Source organism: Pongo abelii, chromosome 7, assembly GCF_028885655.2.
Source record: "Pongo abelii isolate AG06213 chromosome 7, NHGRI_mPonAbe1-v2.0_pri, whole genome shotgun sequence".
NCBI classification, from domain to species: Eukaryota; Metazoa; Chordata; class Mammalia; order Primates; family Hominidae; genus Pongo; species Pongo abelii.
The window spans coordinates 89,512,532-89,540,014 of NC_071992.2; the positions used below are offsets into that span (position 1 = coordinate 89,512,532).

At 38.5% G+C, this 27,483-nt stretch overlaps 1 protein-coding gene across 8 annotated transcripts in view; it reads left to right on the forward strand.

The window, feature by feature from the left end:
• GDAP1 (ganglioside induced differentiation associated protein 1) overlaps positions 1-27,483 on the forward strand; it is a 454,780-nt gene that overhangs the window by 15,206 nt on the left and 412,091 nt on the right. For 5 of the 8 annotated variants that reach the window (XR_008527651.2, XM_054560887.2, XM_054560889.2 and 2 more), the window contains exons 1-5: positions 14,441-14,575; positions 15,267-15,459; positions 24,119-24,292; positions 25,882-25,976; positions 26,924-27,038. Coding sequence is in view for 7 of the 8 variants with exons in the window: in XM_054560887.2 (XP_054416862.1) it covers positions 14,459-14,575; positions 15,267-15,459; positions 24,119-24,292; positions 25,882-25,976; positions 26,924-27,038 (694 nt within the window). In the remaining variant the exon portion in view is untranslated. 8 annotated transcript variants of the gene reach the window in all.

Genomic DNA, 27,483 nt, shown 5'->3' on the forward strand with positions numbered 1-27,483 from the left:
GATCTGAGACTAAGGAGAGGCCAACTTGAGTGAGATCACACATCCCTGCTATTCCTGCTTATGGTATCCAGGACAGACAGAATTAGAAAAAGGCGACTGAGAGGTCTTTGCCTACTTGGCCATGTGGCTGAAAAAGGCTTAGAGAACTAGGCTCCAAAGTCAAGTCCACAAACTGATCCATTGGGGTGTGGGAAGAAAATATAAGAGCCCTGGAAAACCTGAGCCCTGAGATTCTCAGGCACATAAAGAACAGTTCACAAGGAAGTTTGAGTAGAGGCCCTGTAAAACTGAGAGCTCCAAACACTTTGTATAACTTGCCAAATCCAAAGAGCAGCCAATAAAAGAAATGTACATTTCATGACATGGCAGAAAGTGGTGTAGTCTCCATTTGTAAGTTGATTAGGTTAATATATATGAATTATCAGCTTAAGCTAGTTTCACTGTTTTCACAAGTCTTCTCATCATTCAACAATGTTCATTACTTTGGGAGCAGAGGAGGTCAAATTACAAAGGGTGTAAACTTGAAACTTCCAACTTGAAAACGGATTTTAACTTTAGAAGAAATGATATGCAAGAGATCAAGGCTAATATTTGTAAGATTCAGGTTTTGTTGAAAGGAGGAAAAAATGATTTATGGGGTTCTCAGAAATTATCAATTGGAGAATTGAATACAGGATTTTGACTGTGAAACATAGATGAGAGAGGATGTAGGACATGATATCAGAGCATTTTGGAGAGGTCTGAAAGAGGGAGTGGGGATAGAAGTTTCCAGATTTGAATATCTGAGGGCACAAGTGTCTCAAATGAGACTTCCTCCCAGATGTCTTAGGAGAAGGTATGGCAGCAGCCTCATCAAATATTCAGAACCAACTCAGGACAGCCACTGTAGGATAGAGGGGTTGGTTTTGGGTATTTAAGCAGAGCCTGAGATAGCCCTGTAGAGGACCCTGTAGTGCTGCACAGACACACTTCTGGGATCCAGCATTCAGTTGCTCAGTTGATGTGAGTGTTGGCAGCTGATGCCTGTGACTGAGTCCTTCTCCCAGAATTGCCCTTAGCCAAAGAGGGCCTCCTAGTGAGAGGCCATGCGAACTCGCTGGGGGCAGCCCACATCGAATAACTGATAGACTGTTGGGGAGATAAAGGTCTGGCTCCCTTGCCTCAATTGGAACAACTCACAAAAGCTGTCCCAGCTCTAGTTCCCTGTACAGTCAGCTTCTTTGCAACTGTGTGGCGGCTCTAACTTCTCTCTACTCAACCCGGCTCCCCTCACTTCTGTGGATGTTGTATGGAGAACTCTTGCGAATAAACCTTCTGTAAGCAAATGTCAAAGTCTGTTTCCTATGAAGCTGTAGCTACAACAAGCCTCTGTAGGTCCTCTGGGTCATGAATTGAAGTTTGGAAGAAACTGGAGATGAGTTCTCCTGGCCCAACCTAGGTAAGAGTTGCAAGCTGGTGGGCTGCTGGCGGGTTGCTGTGGTGTAGTGAGAGGTGAGGCTTTGGGTGTGCATCACAAAGGGACAGGCTGGATGGAAGACATGGCTGTATTTCACAGAATCAGTTAGAGCCAAGATTGAGTCAGCCTTAGGGAGGAGGAGTGGCCACCCACACGCTGACTGTGCTGGGAGGCTTGACCATGAGTGACCTCAGATATGAATCTTTCAGCAGATGCAGCAAGGCCAGAGGTCAAGTGCCAAAGATGGTGGAAAAGGCACTTCAAGGGAGGCCAGTGAGGACAAGAGGATGTTTCTTAAACTAGATGCCCCTCCCTTGAGGCAAGAGGATACCAAGCCACCCGAAAACTAGATCCGTTCTCCACCCTTCCTCCCACCACCAGAGGGACAGAGAAAGGTGACTGAACATTTACCTGAAAAAGGATTATATTATACTAGAGGTAGCCAAGTTTCCCTGAAAGGGACAAAATGAAGAGTTTTTCCACCATCAGTAGAAATGGGTCTTTAGAATTACTAATTTTGGTCCTAGAGAAATAAGATGGCGTCATTTGTGCACATCTGTGATGTAATTGTGCAGAAATATGCAACTGAAAAGTGGGAAGAAAAAACACATCAGTGCAGAAAAGCCATATATGTGATATATATATTCATTTATTGTAAGATTATATATATATTTACATATATATATCACTTTCTTGGCACTAAGAACCAGGTCCTGTTCTAAGGCTATTATTTAAATAATTCTATAGTTTATGGACTTCTCAGTCTCAGAAAATTAGCCGAGTCTTCAGCTGATAGTGCACTTTTCAACCTGAATGTTGAAAAGGTATTTCTCCGGCAGACAGCCAGAAACATCGGAATCTGGAGCACAACTCCTGTGTATTGTCATTTCAAGACTGAACGGACAGGTTGAACATGAACTACAATGGATCCAAAGGAAACTTGCTAGAGGGAGGTTAAATGTCCCTGCACTAAAATGCAAACAAGGCTCTTGTTCTCAGCCTTTTGATTTTTCTAACTGCTTTTTCAGAGATTTCTCTCATTTAATTCTCACAACAAGCCTAGAAGGTGGCTGCTCTTATGACCTTAATTTTACAGAGGAAATGGAGTCTTCAAGCACTTCCACACCTGGGCTGTGGCCAAGCAGGGCTCTACACCCACAGCCCATGCTCATCACCTCTGCAACCTGCAGCCTCCGCTATACTGTTCTGCCTCTGTGTACATTTCAAACCAAATTTGCAGAAGAGCACAAAGAATCTGAACAGTCATTTTAGCAAAGCTAAAATGTCACATGCATATGATGAACTAGGTGCATACAAACACGAAGGGAGTCAAAATCAGTCTCATTTGTTGTTTTTCTTTCTTTCTTTCCTTTTTACAACCCCGAAAAGCAGGAAGAATCCCTCTCTTTTGGTGCATCATGTAATGCATGTTGTAATTAGTTATTTATGTATCTAAGTCTTTCATTTAGAAAACCTGTGTGTGGTTACTTCCCAGGAGCCGTCACCTGTGCCTTGTATCATTTTATCCTTAATTGGAGTTTTGGTGGCTTGTCATTTAGTTTCTTTCACGTCACAAAAGAGTAGTGTCTTAGGAAGAGTGGAGAGACTGAGCTCACAAATAGGCAAGTAGAAAATCTTCAAGTGTTCTGGCAACACTTGGACACTCCCAACACTCAGCAGTGAAAAAGCCAATATTTGCCAAATTTCTAAGCTGTGCTTATCAGTCAAGCTGTTTTTTTCACCCCCCACTCCCCCCCACCCTTTATCCATCTTTTCTTTCCTTAACAAGGTTACCACCAATAGCTGTTTATGGTACTAGTGGGATGCTAACAGTACACGTTTAAAATGTAGGCCAACAGATTTTGAAGCTTTTGATGACATACAGCAGATAGATTTGGAAATGCCTAAGAACTTCTCATTTTAACTTTCCTCCTGATAGAATCTATTTGTATCACTGGTTTTAGTCTTGTAGACTTGGAGGGAGTGGTGAAAGATGAACAGGCAGGGCTCAGCCACAAGGGGAGAAAAACGTCATCCACCCCCCAGAATAGCAACAGCAATAAATATGGTCATGTCGCTCTTCTGCTGAGGCTAAAACGACAGACAGGATCACATTTACGGCACCCAGCAGGCCCACTGCTACAAGGGGTGGCTCAGGGCTTCGGAAGCAACGTGTACAAAAGTTGGTGCTGATTTCAGAGCTGTGACTTAGCACAGAAAGAAACAGGGCATAGGGTCTAGACCCCAACTCAGAGCTAGAAGGAGCTTGGCACCCTCTTGGCCACAGGGGAGGACATTCTAAATCAGCTTTCAAGACAGCTGTCTCAGGGCTCTTGAGAGCGGAGCTGAGAACTTCCCTGCATGTCTGCCTGAGAACTTGCTGTTGTCTGCAGCTGCCACAGCCATCAAGGCCCAAGCATAATCAGGAAGGTAAAAAAGAGGGCTCTCATTGGTCATCAGTTATTTAAAGAGGGCCCATCAGATTTCAGTGACTTCTTTGCACAGAATCAGCACCTTTGCTCTGGGAAGTCTAACAGGAAGGAACATCTCCCTTACTTCAAAACTCATCAAGGCTTCCCTTCCAGACCAAGCCACTGGGTTTTAGCCATTAAGGCTCTAGATGCCTCAACTTCGTCTCTCTATTTTCATATATATTCCAATTTCATATACTAAATGTCTATATCTCTGGGGAGTTGTGGTTTTACCATCTTCTTTTGCTACTTGAAACTGGCAGGATGGGGCTTATGCATTTTCCTAGCTTGCATACAGCAGGAGTCTCTTAGGCTGAATAGTTTTCAAGCTAACATATGTAGCTGATTCTTCATATGTGCTTTGGAAACCAAGGCATCACCTGAATTTGACCAGTTTCTGTTTTTCTTTAACTTCCCTGCTCTAAAATGATGCAGTTTCATAAAGTGAAGCTTTTCCTTTCTGCCATCTTTGCGGTTCACTGACTTTTCCAACCTGTCCCTGCAGGGAGTCCCTGGAAGCAGGTTCACTTTGGCCACATCACCCCTTTCTCTCATGGAACTTTAGTAACCACAGACGCAACTCCGTGCTTTCATTTGTTTCAATTACATACTGAGGATTTAAATTGATCTTTTCTCTATGGATTGCAATATTAATTTTATTTGAAAAATATAGTACTTAAGAAGCGAAAGCCAATGTTGTTTTACACTGTGGTGTCTCTGTAAAATTCAGCATTATATTCTATTGTCACTGTTATCTTATGCTTCTTTAGGACCTTATTAAGACAAACAAGGTAAGTGAAGTGTGTTTTTATAGTACTGTAATCATTCTCATATTTGTGCTGTCACTGTCCTTGGTAACGGGTGGTTAAGAAAAAAAAAATCATGCCAGTGTGTTGAAGCTAGTGCCAAAGGAACATAAATTATTATTGCTGCTCATTGTCTGCTGCTGCCGAGAACTTTAACTTGCCCTATTTATACAGTTACAAAACAAAATCTTACTTAGAGAAACCTTTGCAACATTAGCATTTTCTTTCTTTAAAGCTTATGTCTCTGAGTTTTTATGCTGTGTTTCTCACGTAGCCAGAGACAATGCAGACATAAATTAACTTTTCTATGTATTATTTAGTGACTAAAAGAACACAACAGCAAGGACGTTTGAAAAATAAATTCCAGTGTATTCTTAAATACTCTAATTTGAATGACAAAGCTATATTCCAAATGATCTTAAGTCTCTGGAAAGATTCCTTTAAATATGAAAAGAGAATGATAAAATAAGATGTCCAGGAAGACTACTTGAATCATTTATTGGGAAATAGCAAGAAAAAGGCACTCTCCACTGAGAGGATAGTTAAAATGTACACAAACACATTTTAAATTAGTAAGAAAGCACTTAACTTTAGGAAATACAACTAATTAAAAGCTGCAATTTCAAATCTAAGCATTAAGTATCCTCTGTGCAGTGTGCGTTTCTAAGATTGTGTCTAAAATATCCTACAGGCTTTTAGAGTTGCATTTATAAATATAACTCTTAATTATTCTTAATAAGACAAATGTTTGTGATATTGTTAGTTTTATTCAAATATTAGATGACAATGGGAAGTGCCTCCTTTTTTCTCCTAGATTTTTCTTACCTTCATACTATAAGTGATTTTTGCAGAATATTAATATAACCATTGAGATGTTCTTTTAATGATTTTCAACAGGTATAGCATGAAGTCAAGAAAAGAATCTGTGGAAATATGAGTAGTATTTAAGAATTTTTATTATTTGTTATTTCTTTCTTTTATCAACTGTAATTTCCAGCTAGTAGTGATTATTTCACATGTATTTTTGAAGTATAAATACCTAAAATTCATTGTAAACCATTAGAGAGAATTGCCAAAAATGAAGTTACAAAGTACAGCCAATCTAGCAGGATACACTGGAGAACATAATATTAGCTGACGTTTACCCAGAGTATTAAAAAAATCAGTTATTTTTACCATTCTATCATTATTATCTATTATACTTCTTATGTGTCATGTGCTAAAATTGTGTTAAATAGTTAACATGTTAAAAATCACAATGAATCCTCAAAATATCCCAAGAAAGGTGGTGTAACTACTTTACCTGGATTATAGATGAGGAAGCCGTGCCCATGATCACATAGCTGGTGAGCAGTGAAGCCAGGATTTGAATCCAGTTCTGGCTTTAGATTTTGATCTCTTAACTACAACTCCATATTCTGGAGTGAAGGGTAATGCTATGTTACAGTGGAGAAATTACATGGTGAAGCCATTGCCCTCATACACTGGGAAGATTCCATGACCCAATCAATGTGTCCAAAAGCCAAGAAACTGAACTGAAGTCAGGGTGTGTTGCCAATAGGTAAAGAGAGGGCTCTAGAGTTGGTTCTGCATACAAGCTGAGGCAAGTGGTAGGCCACACCGAGGCTGTGGGAAATGATTAGAGCATACAGTAAGTTTGCAGCTAGAAGCGTTGGGTTTTAGTTCCAACTCTACTGATTATTAGTGAGGTAGTGAACTTCACACCTCAGTGCTAATTTCTTATTTCTACTGGAAGGATTGTTGGAAAAATCAAATGAGTACTGTTTACAAAGTCACTTTGTAAGCTTTTAGAAGGAAATTAGATATTATTAGAGCAATGTTGGGAGAAATTTTTAGTAAGTGTTGGTTTACTTTTAGCAGGATATTCTCTCTACCCTGTTTCTCCCAGTTTTTTTCTGTGAACTCAAAACAATCCTGGGCAAAAATTTCCCAAGGTAAAATAATTAGTGACTTAAGGAATAGGTGATATTTATATGTAGGACTAGTGAAGTCAAACTGATGACTGATTGTGCCTCATATAGTAAGGCCAGATCGTGTAGTGGTAGGAACACAATCTCTGGACTAGACTGTTGGGTTTAAGTCCCAATTTTGACATGAACAGTGTGAGTTTGGGAAAATTTTTGTTCCTCAGTATCCTCATCAGTAAAACAGGGATGATATTTCTCCCTGCTTTAAGGGATTTTGCAAGTGTTAAGTACAATATACATATAAAGCCCTTAAAACATTTCCTGGTACACAGAAAACACTCTTAAGAAATATTAGCAACCACGTGGTGCAAAGGCATCTTTGATTGGTCTGTATTCATGTACTTATTCTGAATATGTACACCGTTCATCACAGAAGAGATGGATGAAAGAGCATAGATAGATATGTCAAATATTTTTCACAAGCAAAGTGAATTTCACTTAAAGTGAATTTCCTATTAAAAGAACTTAGTGCGTCATTAACATTATTAGCCATTCTTTGAGAAACTAGAATATTAAACTATTATAAGTCTACAGTAACCTCAAAGCAAAAGTGTCCTGACTTAATGAGTTGTACTTGTTATTAAATATGATTATTTGTTCTGGGATGCATTGAAAGACAGAAAACATTTTAGAGTTTCAAAATCAAGTCTGGGCTGTTCTAAAGTTGTTGAGGCTTTTGCTTAGAAGCCGTCAGAGGCTAATCTATGGTTTTTGAGGGGAAGGTGGTGGAATCTTAGCACCATGAACCTGGGGCCTCTAACTGGTGGCTTGACACCATGAGGTTTTACCAGATCGTTTTGTGGAGGTTGTTTCAAGTTATTTATCCTTTTCTTTTAGACTCTCACTATTCTGCTCTGAAAATTTTACAGATGAGGGAAAACCAGAGATTGAGATTTGAGACGGTTCATCAATTATACACTAAATTGATAGTTTGTAAATTTTACCTGCATGAGAAAAACCTGGAGGGCTTGTTAAAACAGATTTCGAGGCTCCACCCCCAGAGTTTCTGATTCAGTAGAATATGCATTTCTAAGAAGTTAGGTAATTTTGCACTGCTTGTCAGGGGCCCATACTTTTTGAACCACTGCAATAAATCAAATACAGTACAGGAGTCAAGTTGATTGGAACTCTAGTAAACTAGCCAGAACCATCACAGTTCTTTATCAAATCAATGTACTTGCTGAACCATCTTTTTATCTCATTTGATGAGATAATATTTAGAATTTTATGGACACTTGAGAATATCAGCTAACAAGAATTGTTCACATTCAAGATAAAAATTCTCAAGAAAAAATTTTTAAAATAAGGACTCCCCTTTTTTCAGGGGGGAAGCGCACAGTGCCTCTTGGTCCCCAATGCATTGTTCCCAGCATATTGATCACAGAGCCCCTTTGACACAGTATACCTTTGTCATGGCACTGAACCTTGATCACTGAGCACCTGTCCACAGTGTGCTGTGGTTCTAGTATGCCTCGGCCACACGCAGTGTGCTTGCTTTCTTAAGCCTGTGTCTGTGTGGGTGAACACCCCCTCCCCCGCCCTTTATTCTTATGTGTATCCCAATTAAAAATCTTATGTAATTCACATGGATCAGATTACTGGCATGCGTCAAGGCTGAGCAGACAAAGTAGTTTCTGGGTGTTTATTAATAGTATTAACATTGCTACTGTCAGGAGAAAGTGGAGACAATTCTATCTTTTTTCTACAGGTATAAAAGATCTTTTTTAAATGGCTGAGCGTGGCGGCTCACGCCTATAATCCTAGCACTTTGGGAGGCGGAGGCGGGTGGATCACGAGGTCAGGAGTTCGAGACTAGCCTGGCCAACATGGTAAACCCCGTATGTACTAAAAATACAAACATTAGCCGGACCAAGTGGGACGTGCCTGTAATCTCAGCTATTTGGGAGGCTGAGGCAGGAGAATTGCTTGAACCCAGGAGGCGGAGGTTGCTGTGAGCCAAGATCATGCTATTGCACTCTAGCTCTGGGCAACAGAGCAAGACTCTGTCTCAGAAAAACAACAACAACAACAAAAAAAAAACAGATCTTTTTTAATTTTGGAAAATTTGGTTTTGAACTAGCTTAATTAGGTAAATGTATTCTCTGGAGAATATCACCATTTCTATTTTCTAACTTGTCAAGAAAGAAAAATAGCAGGGGATTGGTTATTCTTAAAACATAGAGACCTCTTGTGGCCATTCATAAAAGTACCAGAAAAAAACAGAAATCCAGAGTATTCTAGTTTGTCAGGTTTCTCTAGCTTAGTTGTCATTCTTTTTTTTTTTTAATATAGGAATTACCTAATACCTGTCAAAATTTATATGATATGTCAGTAATAGGATTTTTACATAACAGTAACTTATATAAACGTATATGCACCTCAGCCGTAACAGTACTATAGGATAAAGTAAAACTTTATTGAAGCATAAAGCAAAAACATACAAGAAATTGCACAAAACATAAGTGTCCAGCTTGAGGAATTTTCCTAAATTGGATATATCTGTGTGGCTAGCATATCTGGTAGATTTTTTAATCATAATTTTATAGGTAAGATGACTCAGGCTCAGAAGTTATATGATTCATTGTTTTATAACATCAATCAAATTCATGTGAACTTCATTCACTCAAAAATAGGCAAAATGAAGAAAGAGCTTGAAATAAATATTAACATAAAAGTCAGTTTACAGAGCCATGATCTACAGTCTAGATTTATAAATAGGAAAATTTATCAAATGAAATTACTTTTACATATAGAATTTCTAGAGCAGCAGACTATTAGGTCACAATTTATTATTATTTTATTTGTTATTTGTTGTTGGTAGTGGTTACCTGCTATTTTCCTCCATTAATTAATAATCAGTTTGGGTTCATCTTTTATGTACCAAGCACTGTTCTGGGTTCCTGGTGACACTAAAATGAACAATATTGGATCTTTGCCCTTCAGAGGCTCAGAATCTGATGCACCAGAAAGACATATAGACAGTAGTTTAATAATACAGCAGTTTGACAAGGACTCTAATGGAACAGTATCCATCTGCATGGACTTATTTTCAATAAGGTGGCTGTATGTTTCTCCAAAGTCCGCCTCAGGCTGGTTAAAGCTTGCAGGTCCACAACTTTCTCTCTTTGGTTTAAGGCTAGCATAGTGTAGTAGAAGCTAATACTTGACTAGTAATCAGAAAATGTGTGTCTGAGATGTAGTTCTGTCACCGGCTCCAGGATTTTGGACTAGTCTTTCACTTATTAAACCTCATTTCTTCAGCTATAACTGTAGTGGAAGCTTTTCTAATTTACGGATGGTAGCTACCTCAGAGGCTATCATGAAGATCAAATGAGATTGTAAGAAAGCCGTTTGTGATCTTTAGATGCAGACGTTCTACTTTATACCTTTTGTTTATAAAGTATTAATATTGAACATCAGTGCAGTCATCAGTTCATTCAGTGTTTACTAGTTCATGGTTTTGCTGCTGGGAAGATGTGCTAGAGAAAGTGCTCAGTGTTTGATAGTGGGCAGATTGACCTGTGCATATCCATGTTCTTCCTAAGGATAGTGAAGAGAATGAAAAAGTAATAAGCATAGTGGGTGTCTTGGAAATGGAGAAGGAAGCAAAAGCTGATTAGGAAAGGAAAAGGTACCAAAAGCAAATTAGTATGCAAATTTACTCATTCACAAATTTACCCAGGGTTCTCTTTCTCCTCATCAAAACAATTTATTAAATACTAAATAAGATAGATACATTCAATGGTATAGTAGTAAACATTTAACAGCCAACTTTCTGGGAAAAAGTTAAACATGATAGCATTTACTGATTTCTGTAAATAGTTCTACCATGGCCAATTTCAAGTCACTAACATGACATCACTGAACAGAGAGGAAGAGATATGCAAGTAGCACATCCTTATATACTATTTGCCTTGTGTGGATATGATAGACACAAATAAACTCAGGAGTATAGATAATAATACACATAATTAGGAAGTGATGAGTTTTAAGTATTTGCTAGTTTTATTTTTAAAGTTATTTATTTATTTATTTATTTTTGAGATGGAGTCTGTTGCCCAGGCTGGAGTGCAGTAGCGCGATCTTCGCTCACTGCAAGCTCCGCCTCCCGGGTTCACACCATTCTCCTGCCTCAGCCTCCCGAGTAGCTGGGACTACAGGCACCCCCACCACCAAGCCTGGCTAATTTTTTGTATTTTTAGTAGAGACGTGTTAGCCAGGATGGTCTTGATCTCTGACCTCGTGATCCGCCCGCCTCAGCCTCCTGAAGTGCTGGGATTACAGGCGTGAGCCACTGTGCCCAGCGAAAATAATTCATTTAAATGCAACTCAGTTTGATTTAATTTTGACGAATAGCTGAGTTGAACATCCACTTTGCAAATTCCTGAAAATTTAACAATCAGCTATCATGAGCCAGTGGGGGCACCACCCTGGATATAATGGTAATTGTGTTAGTATGGTACTAGTTATGGTAAAGATTATCACCTCTTCTGGGAAGCCTATCTGTGTTAGGTGCCTTTCTCTATATTCCTACTATAACTTTCTAGATGTCACAGCAAGTACCACACTGTGTTGGGATCTCATTTCTCTGCCTTCACACTTGATTTCCCTAAGGCCAGTGACTGTAACTGACTTTGAACTCTGTATATTTTCTATCTAGCACTTAGGGCTCAAAAAATGTATATTGAAAACAAATTTACCTGGACCTGGCTCCTGTCCTCAAGGAGCCCATAATAATCATATCTATGATCTACAAAAACCATAGACACAGAATACACAGTGCAGTAGGAGCTCTGAATAAACATGTGAAAGGATAATAAGGTTTTTATTTTACCAACAGTGGCTTTTACTGGGATGGAAAAAAAGTGATTATAGATCACTGGAAGTAGATATAGCAGTTCTATTGTGATGAAACACACACATTTTTCCTTATGTCATCTATTTAATGATATTCTTTTAGTGTTCACACCTTTAACAGGTAAAAGCAACACACATTCATTATAGAACAATTAGAGTATACAGAAGCATAAAGAAATAAAAGCCACCTATATTTTACCAGATTGATGTATTAATGAAGATAGGTTAAGACAATAGCATCCAGAAAGCACCAAATAACAGTGCCTTACACAAGATCTTTTTTTCCTTTTCAAGTAAAAGTTTGGAGGTTTGAAGACTCAAATTGGTGTGGGTTCTGCTCCTCAGTGTCTTTAGAAGCTCAATTTTCCCCAAGTTCATGGCCCAGCTGTTCCTAAGGCGTGGCCCCATTCTTCATGGTCCAGGTCAGAATCCATCCTCTCTGAAGCAGGATGGAGGATGGGATGAAGAAGAGGCACAGGGCTAATTGTCTCTTTAAGAAAGATTCCCAGAACTTGCCCTGTGGCACATCCATGACTTTCCCCTTGTTAGAAGATAGTCAGGAGACCATGTTTTGCTGCAATAGAGCCTGGGAAATACAGTCTTTATTCTCAGCAGTCATGGGCTCAACTAAAATTTCTATTACCATGGAAGAAGGGGAAAATAGGTAGGATCAACTGTCAGAATTTGTCAGAATTATTTCCTTAAATTGCAAATAGAGGAATTTCTAGGTTAGAAGTTATGCCCATTTTCAAGATTCTTGAAGCATATTGATACATTTGCCTTCAGAAGTTCTGTGCATGTTTACACTCCCAATGAAATCTATGAATGCTTTGTACTAAACATCAAGTAATCAAGCCATTCAGTGTTTCTTCTATGGCTTTGCTGTGGGCAGGATGTGATGGAGAAAAGTGTTAAGTGTTTGAGGGACCAGGGCTTTATTGTCAGGACTTTTTCAGCTGCAGGTGACACATGGCTTATCACGAGTATTGGAATTTATTCAAATATTTAGAATGATTTAGTATTAAGGTTGGTGCAAAAGTAAGTGTGGTGTTTGCTATTGAAAGTAATGGAATAGAAAACTAGGAATCTGAAGGTGGATAATTAAAAAATGAAGTTCTGAAGAGGAATGGGAGAGGAGGATTATATGGGTAGTTGTAAAAATTTTGAGACCTAAAGAGAGAGGATGAAATGTAATATGATGCCCTCCTAATGTCAGTGAAGGGGCTTTTACACATATGTTTTTATCAATGGCTACATTCCAGGCAATACCCTAGGTGCTTTATATACATCCTTTCTTGAATTCCCACAGCCATCTGGGTAGGCATATAGTTTTTATGTATTCATTTTTTACACACAATGAAGTCAAAGCTCAAGAAAGCTCAAGTTAAGGTAGAGCTAGAATTTAAACCCTACTCTGTCTGATTTCAAAGTTTTCCTCTTTCCCCTCTTACTCTTAAGTGTGAACTGATAAAAACAATTTTGGCAAGGAATTCACTTTTTCTATAGCACTTGAATTAACTGAAGGATATAAAAGACATTATGAAATCTTAAAAAATTATGAAAGAATTACAGAGAGTAACAAATGAAGTACTGTAAAGGCAAGGAAGAACCTCATGAGATTTTGTCTTTTCCAGGGGCCCTTCTCTGACCTGGGTTGGCTGCCTGCCCCTCCTTTCTCATAGTACTCTGTGTTCACCCTAAGACAGTTCTCATCTTTATTGTGATTGTCTATTTCCTTGGTCGTCTCTACTGCCAGATTATATCTTGAGTGTTAGATATTAGATCTCACACATCTTTATATTACCAGGAGCCAGCACAATGTCTGGAACACTGTAGGTGCTCAATAAATATTTGCCAAATAAATTGTACAGGCATTTATTCTATGGTCACATTTATACATATTACTGAAAGAGATTTTTTAAATCAACTTACTATATGATGCCAAATTTTCAAAGACATACAATAATAACTAGACTAATATAAAATTATGATTCTGACTATGGTTATAAACAGAACGTTTATAAGGCAACTGAACCTGTGACTAAGACTGAGTGCCTACAGCGTGACAGGGTGTTCCGAGTCTTTAACATTTTATTATTAATTTTTCACAAAAATCTTATGAGGGAAACAATAAAATTATTATTCTTACTTAGAAAATGGAAAAACCAGGACATGAACTTAGGCAGTACTGTTCTAGAATTTTTGTGTTTAACAACTAGGCTATTTTATATCGCCATTGTTTATTAGCTGTTTATGACAAAAACAGTTTTTTTGCATGACTCCATAGTGGCATTTTTTTTTCTTTTACAAAGCACAGCTTAGTTATCAAAATCAAGTACTTACTGTTTATACAAGACTATTCTCTAATGTACAGCAGTTAGTCAAATTTGTGGAATTAGTCCACTAATGTCATAGTAGCAGCTTCTAATGAAAACTCATAGATCCTTTTCCTGTTGCTTTGTTTGTCGACCGGAACTTCCAAGAAAGGAACAGGCTCCAAGAGCAACCCTCAGTATCTTGGAAAATTGCTTTTATACCTGAGCAACCACCAAACCGAAGAGTAATTTGCTATCATCATTCTTCCTTACTGCCCTTCATAACCAGGGTCTCATATTTTTGATTTTTTCTTCTAAAAAAAAAACCCCCCAAAAAACAACCGTTCAATTGCACCTCCCAGGTGCACTCCCAGGCTTGCCAGGGGCTGTCCTGTCGCAGACCCAGTGTTTTGCTCTGCCGACGGCGAAACTACATTTCCCAGCGGGCCGCGCGCCCTCCTTCCGGCAGGCACTGCTTAAAACCCGGAAACGCCTTGTGGGGCAGTGTGGGAGGGAGAAGCCCAGGGCGGACAGGCCGGGCCCACCCGTGCTCGCGCACCCCAAGATGGCTGGGAGACAGGAAGAGCAGAGAGGGAGCCCGCCCTTGAGGGCGGAAGGCAAGGCCGACGCGGAGGTTAAGCTCATTCTGTACCACTGGACGCATTCCTTCAGCTCTCAAAAGGTACAGGGCTTGGCGGCTGAGGTGGCGCGGATCGGGCTTCAGCACTGGGACAGCTCCTGCTGGGTCCCGCCCAGGGAAGCCGGTCTACGTAGAAATCCGCCTCCAGTGTCCTGACCCTGGGCAGGCCCTCCCTCCAGGCTGGGACGCCCCCGGGTGGGGAGCGGGGAGAATCGATCGGAGATGATCCTATGTGGCTATGACCCAGGCTCTGCCTCTCGCGAAATGCGACAAAAAAGCATCATTTTCAGTATTTGGCCTGGAGGCCTTGCCTGCTGGGCTTCGGAGAGAGGCAGAGGGAGGTGCCTTCGTGCACCCTCATAATCTGCGATCTCTTCTTTTGCTCTCTCGCATTCACTGTTTTCAGCAAGAGCTGATGTACCTACATGTCAGGTTCTTGTCTGGGGAGGACCCATAATCAGGTTTAGGACACCGAGAAAGTGGTAGTGATGAGGAGGGTGACTGTTTAATGAATACAGTCAGAATCATTTCATTACTTATTTTGTGTTCTTCTCTTAATTTGTTGAATATTGTTCTGTACTTACTTGTTAATTCCAGGAATAGGAATTGTTAAAAAGACTGTTGAAAATGTCAGTAACACAGGGAAGCCCAGAAAGGCTGCTTAGCGGTGTCCAGGGAAGTCATTTAATGGAAAGCTTACATGTGTTGTAGTAACCAGTGTGAACTCTTCCAGGTGCGCTTGGTAATTGCTGAAAAGGCATTGAAGTGCGAGGAACATGATGTAAGTCTGCCCTTGAGTGAGCACAATGAGCCTTGGTTTATGCGTTTGAACTCAACTGGAGAAGTGCCTGTCCTTATCCACGGGGAAAACATAATTTGTGAGGCCACTCAGATCATTGATTATCTTGAACAGACTTTCCTGGATGGTAATGTTAAGGCTACTTGTGATTTCTTGGATTTACTTTCAACACAACTATGTGTTCCCTTTCTCTTTTTCTCTCTCTCCTCTCTCTCTTTCTCTTGTGTCACGATGGTGGTTTGGGATTAAAAACCTTTTCCATTTCCATAAGCACACAAATATCAAATAGGTCAATAACAAATTTTGTATAGGCTAGTGTAACGCTACTTAAAAGAATTTCATGCAAAGTACAAATGTTAATGTTGAACCTTAAAAAAATTCACTTGCAAAAAACTGCAAATGTGTGGTTTGTGTTGGTGATTTCTTAGTCTTAAATTCATAATATTCTAAATGTGCACCGTGACGATTTCATCTAATTTACCAAATGGTTTCACCTTAAAAACAAGAGGGAAAAAAGAGCAATAAATCTTAAAGGAGAACAGAATGTTAGTATACCTGAGTTCTTTGCCCCAGTCACTTCTGGATTGTTTGAATTTTATATCTTTACTAAGGAATTATAGGGCTTAAATTTGTATAGTGCATTTAGGTAAATCATTTGTTGACAGCTAGTTATGTGTCAGACATTTTATAATTTCTTCAATAATGTCTTCAAAAGAATCTATCTGAGACAGGCATGGTAGACGAGTTATTCCCATTATGTAAATGAGAAGAAAGCAACAGGTTGCCCAAAGTAATATAGCTATTGTATGGCAGAGTCTTTGGTCTCCAAAGCCTTCATACTGCACTGACTGTCTCCTGTAGTCCTTGCCACTTACACATTGTCTTGCTTGTTCCTAATAATAATCCTTCGAAGTGAACTGTAGCTTCAAAGATTTACCCAGGACTACACAGCTGATCACAATAGACATTGCTGAGAGCAGAACATGGGGCTCAGAGCTTCCAGCTGAATGCTCTTCTAAAAAAGCTGTATGAGATTGTTACTTTTCATCTGCCACCAGTTATATTGATATTAATAGGGTAGGGTGAAAGCAGAACCTAGCCCCAAACTACAGGAAGCTGACAAAGGAAATTACTAGGACAAAAAAAAAGTCTCAGGTACTTAGAAGGAAAATGAGTGTTAGGCCTAGATAGTGGGCAGTGGGGCAGGGGAAGCCCAGGGAATTAGATTAGCAATGGGCTACCCCTGTTCTCAATCTAAGTGCTAGTCCCCTAGGATTGTGATTGGCAGTTTTAATTAAAGGTAGCTTTGGCCTAAACCAAAGCATTTAATGATGTACTTTCTTTTCATCTTTATTTGCTATTCCTTGTAAATTTATATGCTAGGGACTGTACTGAAAATGACAACTAGTTCATTTAAGACAATTTTTCTCAATCTTGAGCTTTTTGGAAATGGAAAAGTCTGTTAATTTGTATTTCTTGGGGGATGTAATTATAATGGAACAAAACAAAATAATTGTGTTAATAAATCTATTTTAAATGATCAAAAGCTTTAAAAAGGTATTCTAAATGGAAAATCCCATTTAAGTTTTTTGGTAGCATTGCTTGAACTGCTTCTACTATCGTCATTCCCCTCCTCCATCCCCTCCTTACACTGTTTTTCCTCTAAGAAATTCAGTGATATAAATTATATTTACAACATAGTAATGTTACCAATTATTAGGTTTTCTTACAATTTTCCTTAGTCTTTCTCTTTTGCTTTTAGTACACAACAGTAACAAAACAGAAATACGTTCTGTGTCCTGCTAAGTTGTATTTAAATAACCAAACAAAGGAAATGCTAAGCTATTTTGATTACTTAAGAATTAGAAGAGAAGGCACTGTAGGCTGACAAGATGGAAATATGGAAACTGCAGACTTTAATTCTGGTTGTACTATTATTGTAACTCAGCAATCAAAAGTCCTAGCTTTTAGTCTGATGCTGCCACTAACTTGTTGAATATCTTTCAATCAATTGGGAAGGACGAAAAAACGATTAAGGGACCCAAAACTTATGGTAGATAGGAAGACAGCAAGAGAACAACAGTTTATATAAATCAAGGCTAAGTTATATAAATCAAGGTCAAGAAGAAGTTTATCTCAGAGTATTGAAATTTTAAAAACAGCGTTATCACAATTATAATTAAGATACTTTAAGAACTCATGGAGAATGAAAATCAGACAAGATAGACAAACATCCTATTGTCAAAGACAGGGAAAAGTGAATTCTACCAACCCTTGCTACTTACCGTATGATCCATTCACCAGCAGCATTGGCGTCACCTGGGAGCTTGTTAGAACTGCAGAACCTTAGAGCTCTCTGCAGATCTATCAAATTAGAATCTTTGTTTTAACAAGAGCCCCGTGTGATTCGTATGTACATTAAAGTTTGAGAATACTGCTATAAATTAGTGTTTAGTTAAGTAAGCACTGGTGTAAATTACTGTCTTTAAATCTGGCGGAAATCCAGAATAGATTGTGAAAAGTTATTTAAATATGTTTAAAATTTTTGTGTATCTCAGTGAAAGGAACCAGTTTAAGTTTTACACTGCTGGAGAATGTCCCTAACACTTTTAAAAAACTGTCTATTATGTGCCGGGCACGGTTCTAGATATAGTATATCTTGATTTAAGTAGAACATTTGCGATTACGTTACATATAGCCTTGTGGAATAAAGGAGCAAATATAGCTAGAGGATTGTAACGCACATTTGCAGATGAATAAACTACCATATTAAAGAATATTAATTTATAGATTTCTCATACCAGATTACCTCTTGAACTATAGACTCTCATTTTACTTATAATTGTTTTTATACTTTATTTTAAATGTTTGATTGTACACCACTGTAAGTACCATGAGGTTGGGAATAGTGTATCTTATTAAAAACTATCCCCAATGCCTTATACAGTGAATGTTTCTTAATAGGTGCTTAATAAATATTTTGAATGATTAAAATGAATGAATTATTGAAACAGATGTTAGCCTGTACAGGGATCCCTTGTAATGTTCTTGTAGGCTTCTGTTTTGAATTGAGCCTAACAAATCAATGATTTGAATAAAGACATGGAAGAAATACGATTACATTTGTGAATGACAGAAAAGGTAAATAGTCAAAATGATGACTAGCTTATAAAATATTTCTTATGGAAATACAACAAAATGGAAAAGTAAGATAAAGTTTAACAAGGCTAAATATAAAATGGCTATGAGGAAAATAGGTATGAGACTTTTGTTTTAAAAAACCAGCTGCATTCCAAAAGAATGGGGAACCTGGTTAATAGATAGTAAGTTACCAATGTTAAAACAAATGGCTAGTGTGATTTCAGGTTCTTTGAAAATTGTAGATTTTTTTGAGAACAGGGTGAGTTGTAACCCTCTGCATTCTGAGCTGTTTGGAATAGTTGACATTTTGTCCAATTATGGATGTAACTTTGAGGAATGTTGATGGGATAGAATAAGTGGATGGATTTCATGAGGTGTGCGGTCGCCCATGGTCGTGACAGGAGACTGTAAGTGTAGCCATTCCTCTAAAGAACAGAATGTAGTGAACTAGTATGTCCTTCACTGTTATTTGCTGTCCCTTGTTATCGATCCAGTGGGGATTATGCCAGAAATGATGACTTGCTGATCTGGAAACATTTTTCAACTTTTTTGTTTACATTTACATATTTCTATCCTTGTATTTTTGGGATAGTTCATTAAATAATTGATAGTTTGATAGCTGAGGTCACCCTTTTCAAGTCATAGCCTGAAATAGTGAATATCTGTTGGATAATGGCTATATTTGATTTTTTTTTTTTTTTTTTTGGACAGCAGTCATATGGAAGAATGGTATAGACATGAATGATGCTCCTGACTGCCAAACTAAGAGCTGGCCAAGAGCTATCTCTTCATTTATTCTTTAAGTAACCATTTATTGGGTATTAATTGGGTATAGGGTCCTGGGATACTTCAGAGATACTTTGAAGATCCAAAATCATTAGAAGCTTGCTAGTCTTCAAAGATAATTGCTTTCTATAAGTTTGCTGATAATTCCAAATCTGTCCTTAACATATACACTTGCTATTACTGTACAGTTTTATAGACTCTTTCAGGTACATGATACCTCTTTAACTCTGGGCATGTGGTGAGGAATAGTTATTTTACAGCAAGCAATTGATTAAGCTAGATAAGGTGTGAGAGTAAGCAAACTAGGTAAACTGAGGAAGAATAGATGTGACAAGGTGAATGTACACACAAATATGGATTTTTCAATCTAGCCATTGTACTCATAACCTCTTTAAATAAAATTTAACTTGGCTACTAATCAAAATTATATGAAATAACTATAAAATACTAGAACATATGTATTACTACCAAATAACTCTGGTAACCTGAAATCAAGAATAATGAATTTTTGTGATTTAATGTAACAGTTCTGTGAACATCACATTCATGTCTTATGTCTAGATAGATAATGTATTCTTAGGAAATAGAATTTAGTTTGGAAATAAACTATTCTAGTATGATATTAAAATCACATAAATCTTATTAGGATATCTAAATTTATAGATAAAATATTATTTATAAAATACATTTAAATGTTACATTTGAATTTCATCAAATGTAACATTTAAAAAAGAACGTTAATTCTGATGTCACTGTTATATTAAAATAGTTAAGGAATTACCAATTAATATTTATATTTATGTTCATCAAGAAAAGACTCTTGTATATAGTTGAATATAGGCCTTTTAGCACTTATACTGAAATTGCAGATTAGCACAAAGTGTGGAGAAAATATACCATATGGCATGGAAAAGAATATCAGTCTTTAATTATTGTGCCAGTAAAAGTTGCTTTAAAAAGTAACTTTTTTTATCTTTGTGATTTGTCCAATTTTAGCAGACACGTTGGGGGTATTAAAACTCAGAGGCCCTCTTTCTATATAATGTATATCTAACAATTGGAACAAACTGTCTGATAAAGGAGTTTTTGCTTCCATCATTAAAAATGTTTCTGTTAAAAGTCTTAACTATAATACCAGTTAAAAGTAGTTAAACATTTAATATATAGTACATAAAATTTATTGACGATAATGCTATAAATTTGTCTCAAAATCCTGGATGCATACAGTGAACTGATATAATTTGACACCAGGTCTTTTTGTTTTTTTTCTTATCTGTATTTAGATTTGCTCTTTCTAGTTCAAGAGTTATTGCAGCATTGGATTGTAATCAATCAATTTGCAACCATATCTTTTGCCTCAGGTCATAACTTAATTGTTTAACATTATTTTGTGTGTGTGTGTGTGTGTGTATATATATATATATATATTTTTTTTTTTTTTTTTGAGACGGAGTCTTGCTCTGTCACCAGGCTGGAGTGCAGTGGTGCGATCTCGGCTCCCTGCAACCTCCACCTCCTGGGTTCAAGTGATTCCCCTGCCTCAGCCTCCCGAGTAGCTGGGACTATAGGTGCACACCACCACACCCAGCTAATTTTTTGTATTTTAGTAGAGATGGGGTTTCACCATGTTGGCCAGGATGGTCTCTCCGATCTCCTGACCTTGTGATCTGCCTGCCTTGGCCTCCCAAAGTGCTGGGATTACAAGCATGAGCCACCGTGCCCAGCCCATTGTTATATATTTTTTAATAGCCTAGCGTGTGACTAGTTGAAGGGTACAATATTGTTCAGCTGTGTTATGCATATTATATACTGATGCAATCACTATACAGTCTAAGTAAAATAAACAGCAAAGGGCTAGAGTGAGGAATGAAATCTAATCTGTTTCCATTGAGCTAGTAAAGGAGACTTGAAAGTTGTACAAGTAGACCTAGGGGAGTCTTTCTTGAAAACAAGGCATAATAATGCCTCCTTTATCTGCCTTTACTAGGAAAGATGGGTAACCAGAGTAGTGAATTTTGTAAAATAATGAAAACTTATGCCTTTAAGCCCCTAATTTCTTTTTATTTTTTACTCTTGGGAACACCAAATGTAATTTTAAAAAATGGCTCAGAGCCATTGTTATTTTACTCAGCATTACAGGGACTCGAGAATGTAGAGGCCCATTTGTCTCCATTACATGGTTGCAGAATGCTTTTATTGTTTCTTTCTGATTTTATTTTTTGCTTCTTTTGGTTTCCTCTGCTGTTTATCATATCTTTCTGCTTTATGTCTATCTGCTGGTTTATAATTTGCTGCCTAAATTTATGTGTAATATAAAACTTGTCCCCTACTCAGTTCTTCCAGCAAGTCGGATCTTGTGCCAACTTATTTGTTCTTCCAGCTTAATACCAAGCCTCATTTCCACTACTGCAATCCCACTCCCCAATGCTGGGACCTCCTCTCATTGCCTGCTTCTTAAAACTCCCTAATTCTCTGTCCTGCCCTGGTATGCCTTATGTTGCTTTCCCACTCCTGATTGAGGTACATTACTGAGAAGAAAATTCTTGCTTTAGGTATTTTGATAAAGGTGCTCTATGGAAGAACTGGAAAATAAAATAGGATGGGATTGAGAGGGAAGATCTCCTCTATAATTCAAAGGAAATTCCCAGTTGTCCTTTGAAAAACTCTTTTATCAGAAGCAGCAGATACTGTTGTGCTTCGGTGTGAGGAGGATGGCAGCGCAGTGCCCCTGTGATACTGGAGAGGGCATGCTTGATGCGCATAAAGAAAGAGAGATGAGGAGATAACTTGGGTTCAGTGGGTATCTCATGCTCTGACAGAGTGCTTCAGGAAATGGTTAGATAGTAACGGCACAATGAGTAGAAGAAAATTATTTTCATGGATTTAAACATTTGTCGTCCTTGAAGAATTTGGTCTTGGCCTGATGGATCTTCCCCAGAAAGCAATTAGACATTGTTTTTCCTGCTCTCATTCACTTTCCTAGGAAGGAAATGGTATGCTGTTCTGGAGAGAAGCCCCAGGGCCCAGCACCAGAAAGCAGCCAGAGCCACTAGCCATTACTTTGACCTTTTGGGAAGCATTTGAAAATGGTACCATTTATGGTTATTAGCCTGAGGTTCTTGGACCCTTAAAACATTAGTTCTTAAACTTTTTGGTCTCTACACCCCTTTGTCTTTGAGGATACCAGAGAGCATTTGTTTATGTGGATCATAGCTATCAATATTTACCATTTAGAAAGCAAAACTGAGAAAACTTAAAATATTAGCCTAGTTAAGCACAATCCCACTAGCTGTCAGAGTGATAGAGTCATGTTTCCTGTGGCCTCTGGAAACTTCTACGGTACACTTGAGAGAGAATAAGAGTGAAAAAGTAATTAATGTCTTAGTATTTCTATAAAAATATCTTTGTAGATCCCCCAAACATGTTTTAGGAAAACCCAGGGATCCTCAGACCATAGTGTGAGAACTGTTGCCCTTAGGGGTTTATGAATAGAATTCATGAGATTTGAGATCTTGGAGATTTGAGATCTTGGATAGGGAATAATTGTATCTCTATTTAAAGGAATTATTTCCTTTCATTAGCAATGTAGGCACAATCCATGGCAATATCAGGAGTGCTTCTGGCTTTGATAACCAATAGAACTGACAAATGTGTTCATGGTTAAGTTATTGCAGATATCTTAATATTTTGAAATTGTGATAGTTGTTAGACTTGACATTTTTTAGGGACAGTTTGACAGCCAGAGATAGGAAGAGATTCTGAAGGCACATAGCCCTGACCTTTGGGTTGCATCCTTCACTTTTATTCTTTTTCGATAGTCTATGAAATGAAAATCCTTTGAAAATGTTATGATGGTATAATCAAAGAGAACATTACATTAGGAATCAGATGACTTTAATTCTAGCTCTGCCTCTAATTAGCTGTGGGATCTTGGGAGAAATTTTCAGCCCTTGTATCTGAGTGTACATGTTAACTACTGCAGCACTTCTCCAGCTCAAGTAATCTATATAATAATTGGAAATTTTGGAATGTATTCATTATAATTTATTAAACACCTACTACATGTCAAACATTATACTAGGCACTGGGGATTTAACAGAGAGCAGTACATGGTCCCTGCCCTCAAGGACTCTACAGTTTGGATTTTAACTAGCAAATAAGGATGTATGTAGAACCCACTTTCCAGAGATAATTGTTAGAAATTCCTGGGGAAAGTGCACCTGCGATATTTGAGCAAAGGCCTTTCCTGTTCCATATAGATTGTCATTCACATTCACATGTGTCAGTAGGGTCACTCTTGATGTTGGTTGGCACCTAGAAAAGAGTAGCCCCTGATTATCTTTCCATAATGAGTCCTCATTCAATTAACCACACTTTATTGAGGGCCTAAAGTGTGTGGAGAACTGTGCTAGACTCTGGATTGCAGGTTCCTTTCCCTGAAGACAGTCATGGGGAAAAAAGATGCAATGAATTACAGTGTGATAAGGGCTGTAACAGAGTGTGTGTAATGTGTTATGGGTGTATAGAAGAAGGCACATGTGAGCCAGTCAGATGTTGGCAGTTGTAGGAGGTTAGGGAATGCTTCATGGAATAAATGGCATAAATAACCGGGCCTTGAGGGCTGAGTGCAGTTTGCAAGGTGAAGAAATGAGAGAATACCAATGTGATTATGGTTTGGGATCTTGCTGGTGCATCAGGCCATTTCAAACTTTGAATGTCTGAGGTGAGGAGACGGTATTTTTTGAATATACAGATATGTTGAAAATGTTAATGATGAGTGGATAGTGTTTTTGTTTTGCTTTTGAGTGTAACAACTCATTTGTAACTTTTTCTTCAATATTTGTGTGTGTGTATTTTAGAAAGAACACCCAGGTTAATGCCTGATAAAGAAAGCATGTATTACCCACGGGTACAACATTACCGAGAGCTGCTTGACTCCTTGCCAATGGATGCCTATACACATGGCTGCATTTTACATCCTGAGTTAACTGTGGACTCCATGATCCCGGCTTATGCAACTACAAGGATTCGTAGTATGTAAACATTTTAAAGACCTGGAATTCTGTCTGACACTTTCTTTTAATTCATTTTGAGACCTAGCATGTCTCATGGTCACTAAAAGAAGATTGGGAATAGGGTTGTTGAGTTTGCTTCATGGATGTGCATGTTATGGATCGATCCATGAACCAGTCGGATTAATCTGTGCTTCACTTGCTCAATTGGACATTTATTGTCTATAGGACCTGATTTATCAGCTCTTGGCTTTGAGGGCCAAGCTTGGGTAAAACTCAGAAGAGTGGATTATGGAAGAGTAAAGAATATAACATGTTCTCATGAACAGATGGACTAGGAATCTGAAAAGCTGGGATCTGCCTAGGATTATGGGCAGTTGAGTTCATGTTACTGGTCCTTAATTGTTGTTTCGTTATTTGAAGAAACTGGACTAGAGGGTGTCTAATTATTACTCTGTCTCTATGTTCAGTCATAGGAGATTTATTGGGATTGAGTTGTGACATCCAGCTTTCTGCCTTCCTCCTGTCATGAGAATAGTCAGTGCATGATCTGTGGAGCAGGAGGTGTGCTTTATAGCAGAGATAATTGGGGATAAGAAGGGAAAGGGTGGTGGCAGTGGTCACACTTTGGGAATGTTGATCAGAAACACTTAAACTCAGATCTTCTAAATCCAGAAACCATTTTTTCCCCATTATATGATACTCACCTTTATTATTCTTATTATTCCTTTTTTTCCTTTTTGATACCCCTCCTTTTCCTCTCCTCTTCTCTCCCCTCCCTTTTCATCTCTTCCTTTTTCTCCCTTCTCTTCCTTTTTCTTCTCCACTGCCCTCTCTTCCTGCTTGTCTTTCCTCTTATTCCTCCTCCTCTTCATAAATACCCTTTATAGGATTTGAAACAAGAGTTTTGACTATAATTCTATGACCTATAGTTAATATTTTTTAAAAATAAGGCTTTTTCCTCCCTTCATATAGGAGTTCATTATAGAAAGCTTGAAAGGTAGAGGAAGGCGGAGCAGCAAGCCTGCACTGAGCACGGTAAAGTGCTGGGCCTTGCTCTAAGTGCTTCCCATGAAGCTTCTCATTTAGTCTTCACCCTGCGTGGCAGATACTCTTTTTTTTTTTTCTTTTCTTTTTTTTTTTGGATGGAGTCTTGCTCTGTTTCCATGCTGGAGTGCAGTGGCATCATCTCGGCTCACTGCAACCTCTGCTTCCTGAGTTCAAGTGATTCTCCTGCCTCAGCCTCCCGAGTAGCTGGGAGGACAGGCACGCACCACCACACCCAGCCAATTTTTGTATTTTTAGTAGAGACGGGGTTTCACCATGTTGGCCAAGATGGTCTCGATCCCTTGACCTCCTGATCCTCCCACCTCGGCCTCCCAAAGTGCTGGGATTACAGATGTGAGCCACCGCGCCCAGCCAGCAGATACTCTTATGGTTCCATTTGAAGGGTGAGGAAGCTGAGGCATAGACAGGGTAAGCCCAAGGCAGAGAAGCAGGGCATGAACCCCAGAGGTCATGCTCTTGTCATTGAGTTTCTCTGCTTCTCCTTGTTACTGGTGTAGAAGGGAGAAAATAATCTTCTCTTTCCAAAATGTTTTTATTATCAGGCCAAATTGGAAACACAGAGTCTGAGCTGAAGAAACTTGCTGAAGAAAACCCAGATTTACAAGAAGCATACATTGCAAAACAGAAACGACTTAAAGTAAGCCAATCAGCTGTCCTCAGTTGACATACACTGCACGGAGTAAATGTTCTACTTTTTATAAAGTACCACTCTTTCTAGAATATCTTCTTTTAAATATTGCCATTCACCAGTACACATGTTACCTTTGGCTTATGTTCTCCTTTTAGAAAGAATTTTTTATTAGACTTGATATTGCAACTTGATGACAAGTGCTTAACAAGCAGATATTGAGCATGCTGGTTGCCAAAAAAGTTATGAAATGCAAAGGAAGTTCATAACATATTCTAGAATCTGTCATTTCAGGTATTCCACCACTGGAAGTCCTCACTAAACCTACATCCCTCCATGTGTCACACTGACTTGCTTTGCCGCCTGAGGAGTGTGCTTTATGGTCAGCCTTTCTCCTTCTGTTGATTCTTTCCCTGGGCCCAGCAACTATTGCAAGCTTCTCTCACATTAAAAGTGTAGAAAACAGCAGCACTCCCAACCCTCCCCAACTTCCCAGCTTCCTTTATCCTATCTTAGCTAAACGAGCTCCTCAGAAGAAACACCTGCACTCACAGTCACTTGACTGACTCTCCACTCACATTTAACTCCTTCACTCGGACTTCTTTCTCATCCCTGACCCTTCAGCTACTCTTTCAATTATGGCTGCTGGAATTCTTTTCCTGAGTTGGGCTTGGCAGACGGCTCTTCGTGTCCCTCCCATTTTTTGCCTTCTCTGGTCATCTGGCCTCATAGGAGCTGCCAGTGAGTGGTGGGTCTGCTCCTAGGTCATTTTCACAGCTGGGATATTTCCCTTCAACTTAGCTCTCTCTCTCTTTTTTTTTGCTGAGTTTTTCTATTTCTTCTCATTGTCTAAAATAGGCTGAACTCTGTAAGAGTTTGTATCTGCTTTCCCTAGATTTATTTTTTTTTAAAGGTGCAAATAATCTGTTTGGTTTCTTTTTTTGGTGGTTAATTAGTCAAAGCTGCTTGATCATGACAATGTCAAGTATTTGAAGAAAATTCTTGATGAGTTGGAGAAAGTCTTGGATCAGGTTGAAACTGAATTGCAAAGAAGAAATGAAGAAACCCCAGGTAGGTTCTCATTTATATTGTTTTTCTCTTTTCAACATCAGTATTATTCATGGGAACATTCTTAGGTCTCACCAAAAACGTTCTGTAATCTGCTTTTCATTGTTGTTATTCATGGGCAGTTTTAATTATGATAGCAATAATGATATTGCACCCAGAAAAACCCAGGTGTCTAATTGTAACGCAAGCTGCATCTACGTGAAGGATTTTTCTGCATAATTTAAATTATGCTTGGGAGATCTTTACCTGTTTTACAAATTTGTGATTATAGTAGTTAGTTTTGTTGAATAACTTGAATAATTGCTTGAATGTTCCCTCTAGTTTTTTCCTTAGTCAGGGAGACAGCCTCCAATCTAAAGTGTAATAAGGACCAGCACGTGGGCATCTGTAGACTGCCTGGTAAGCATGCCAGTGAACTGGCTTCAGGGTTAAGCCATAGGTGTATACA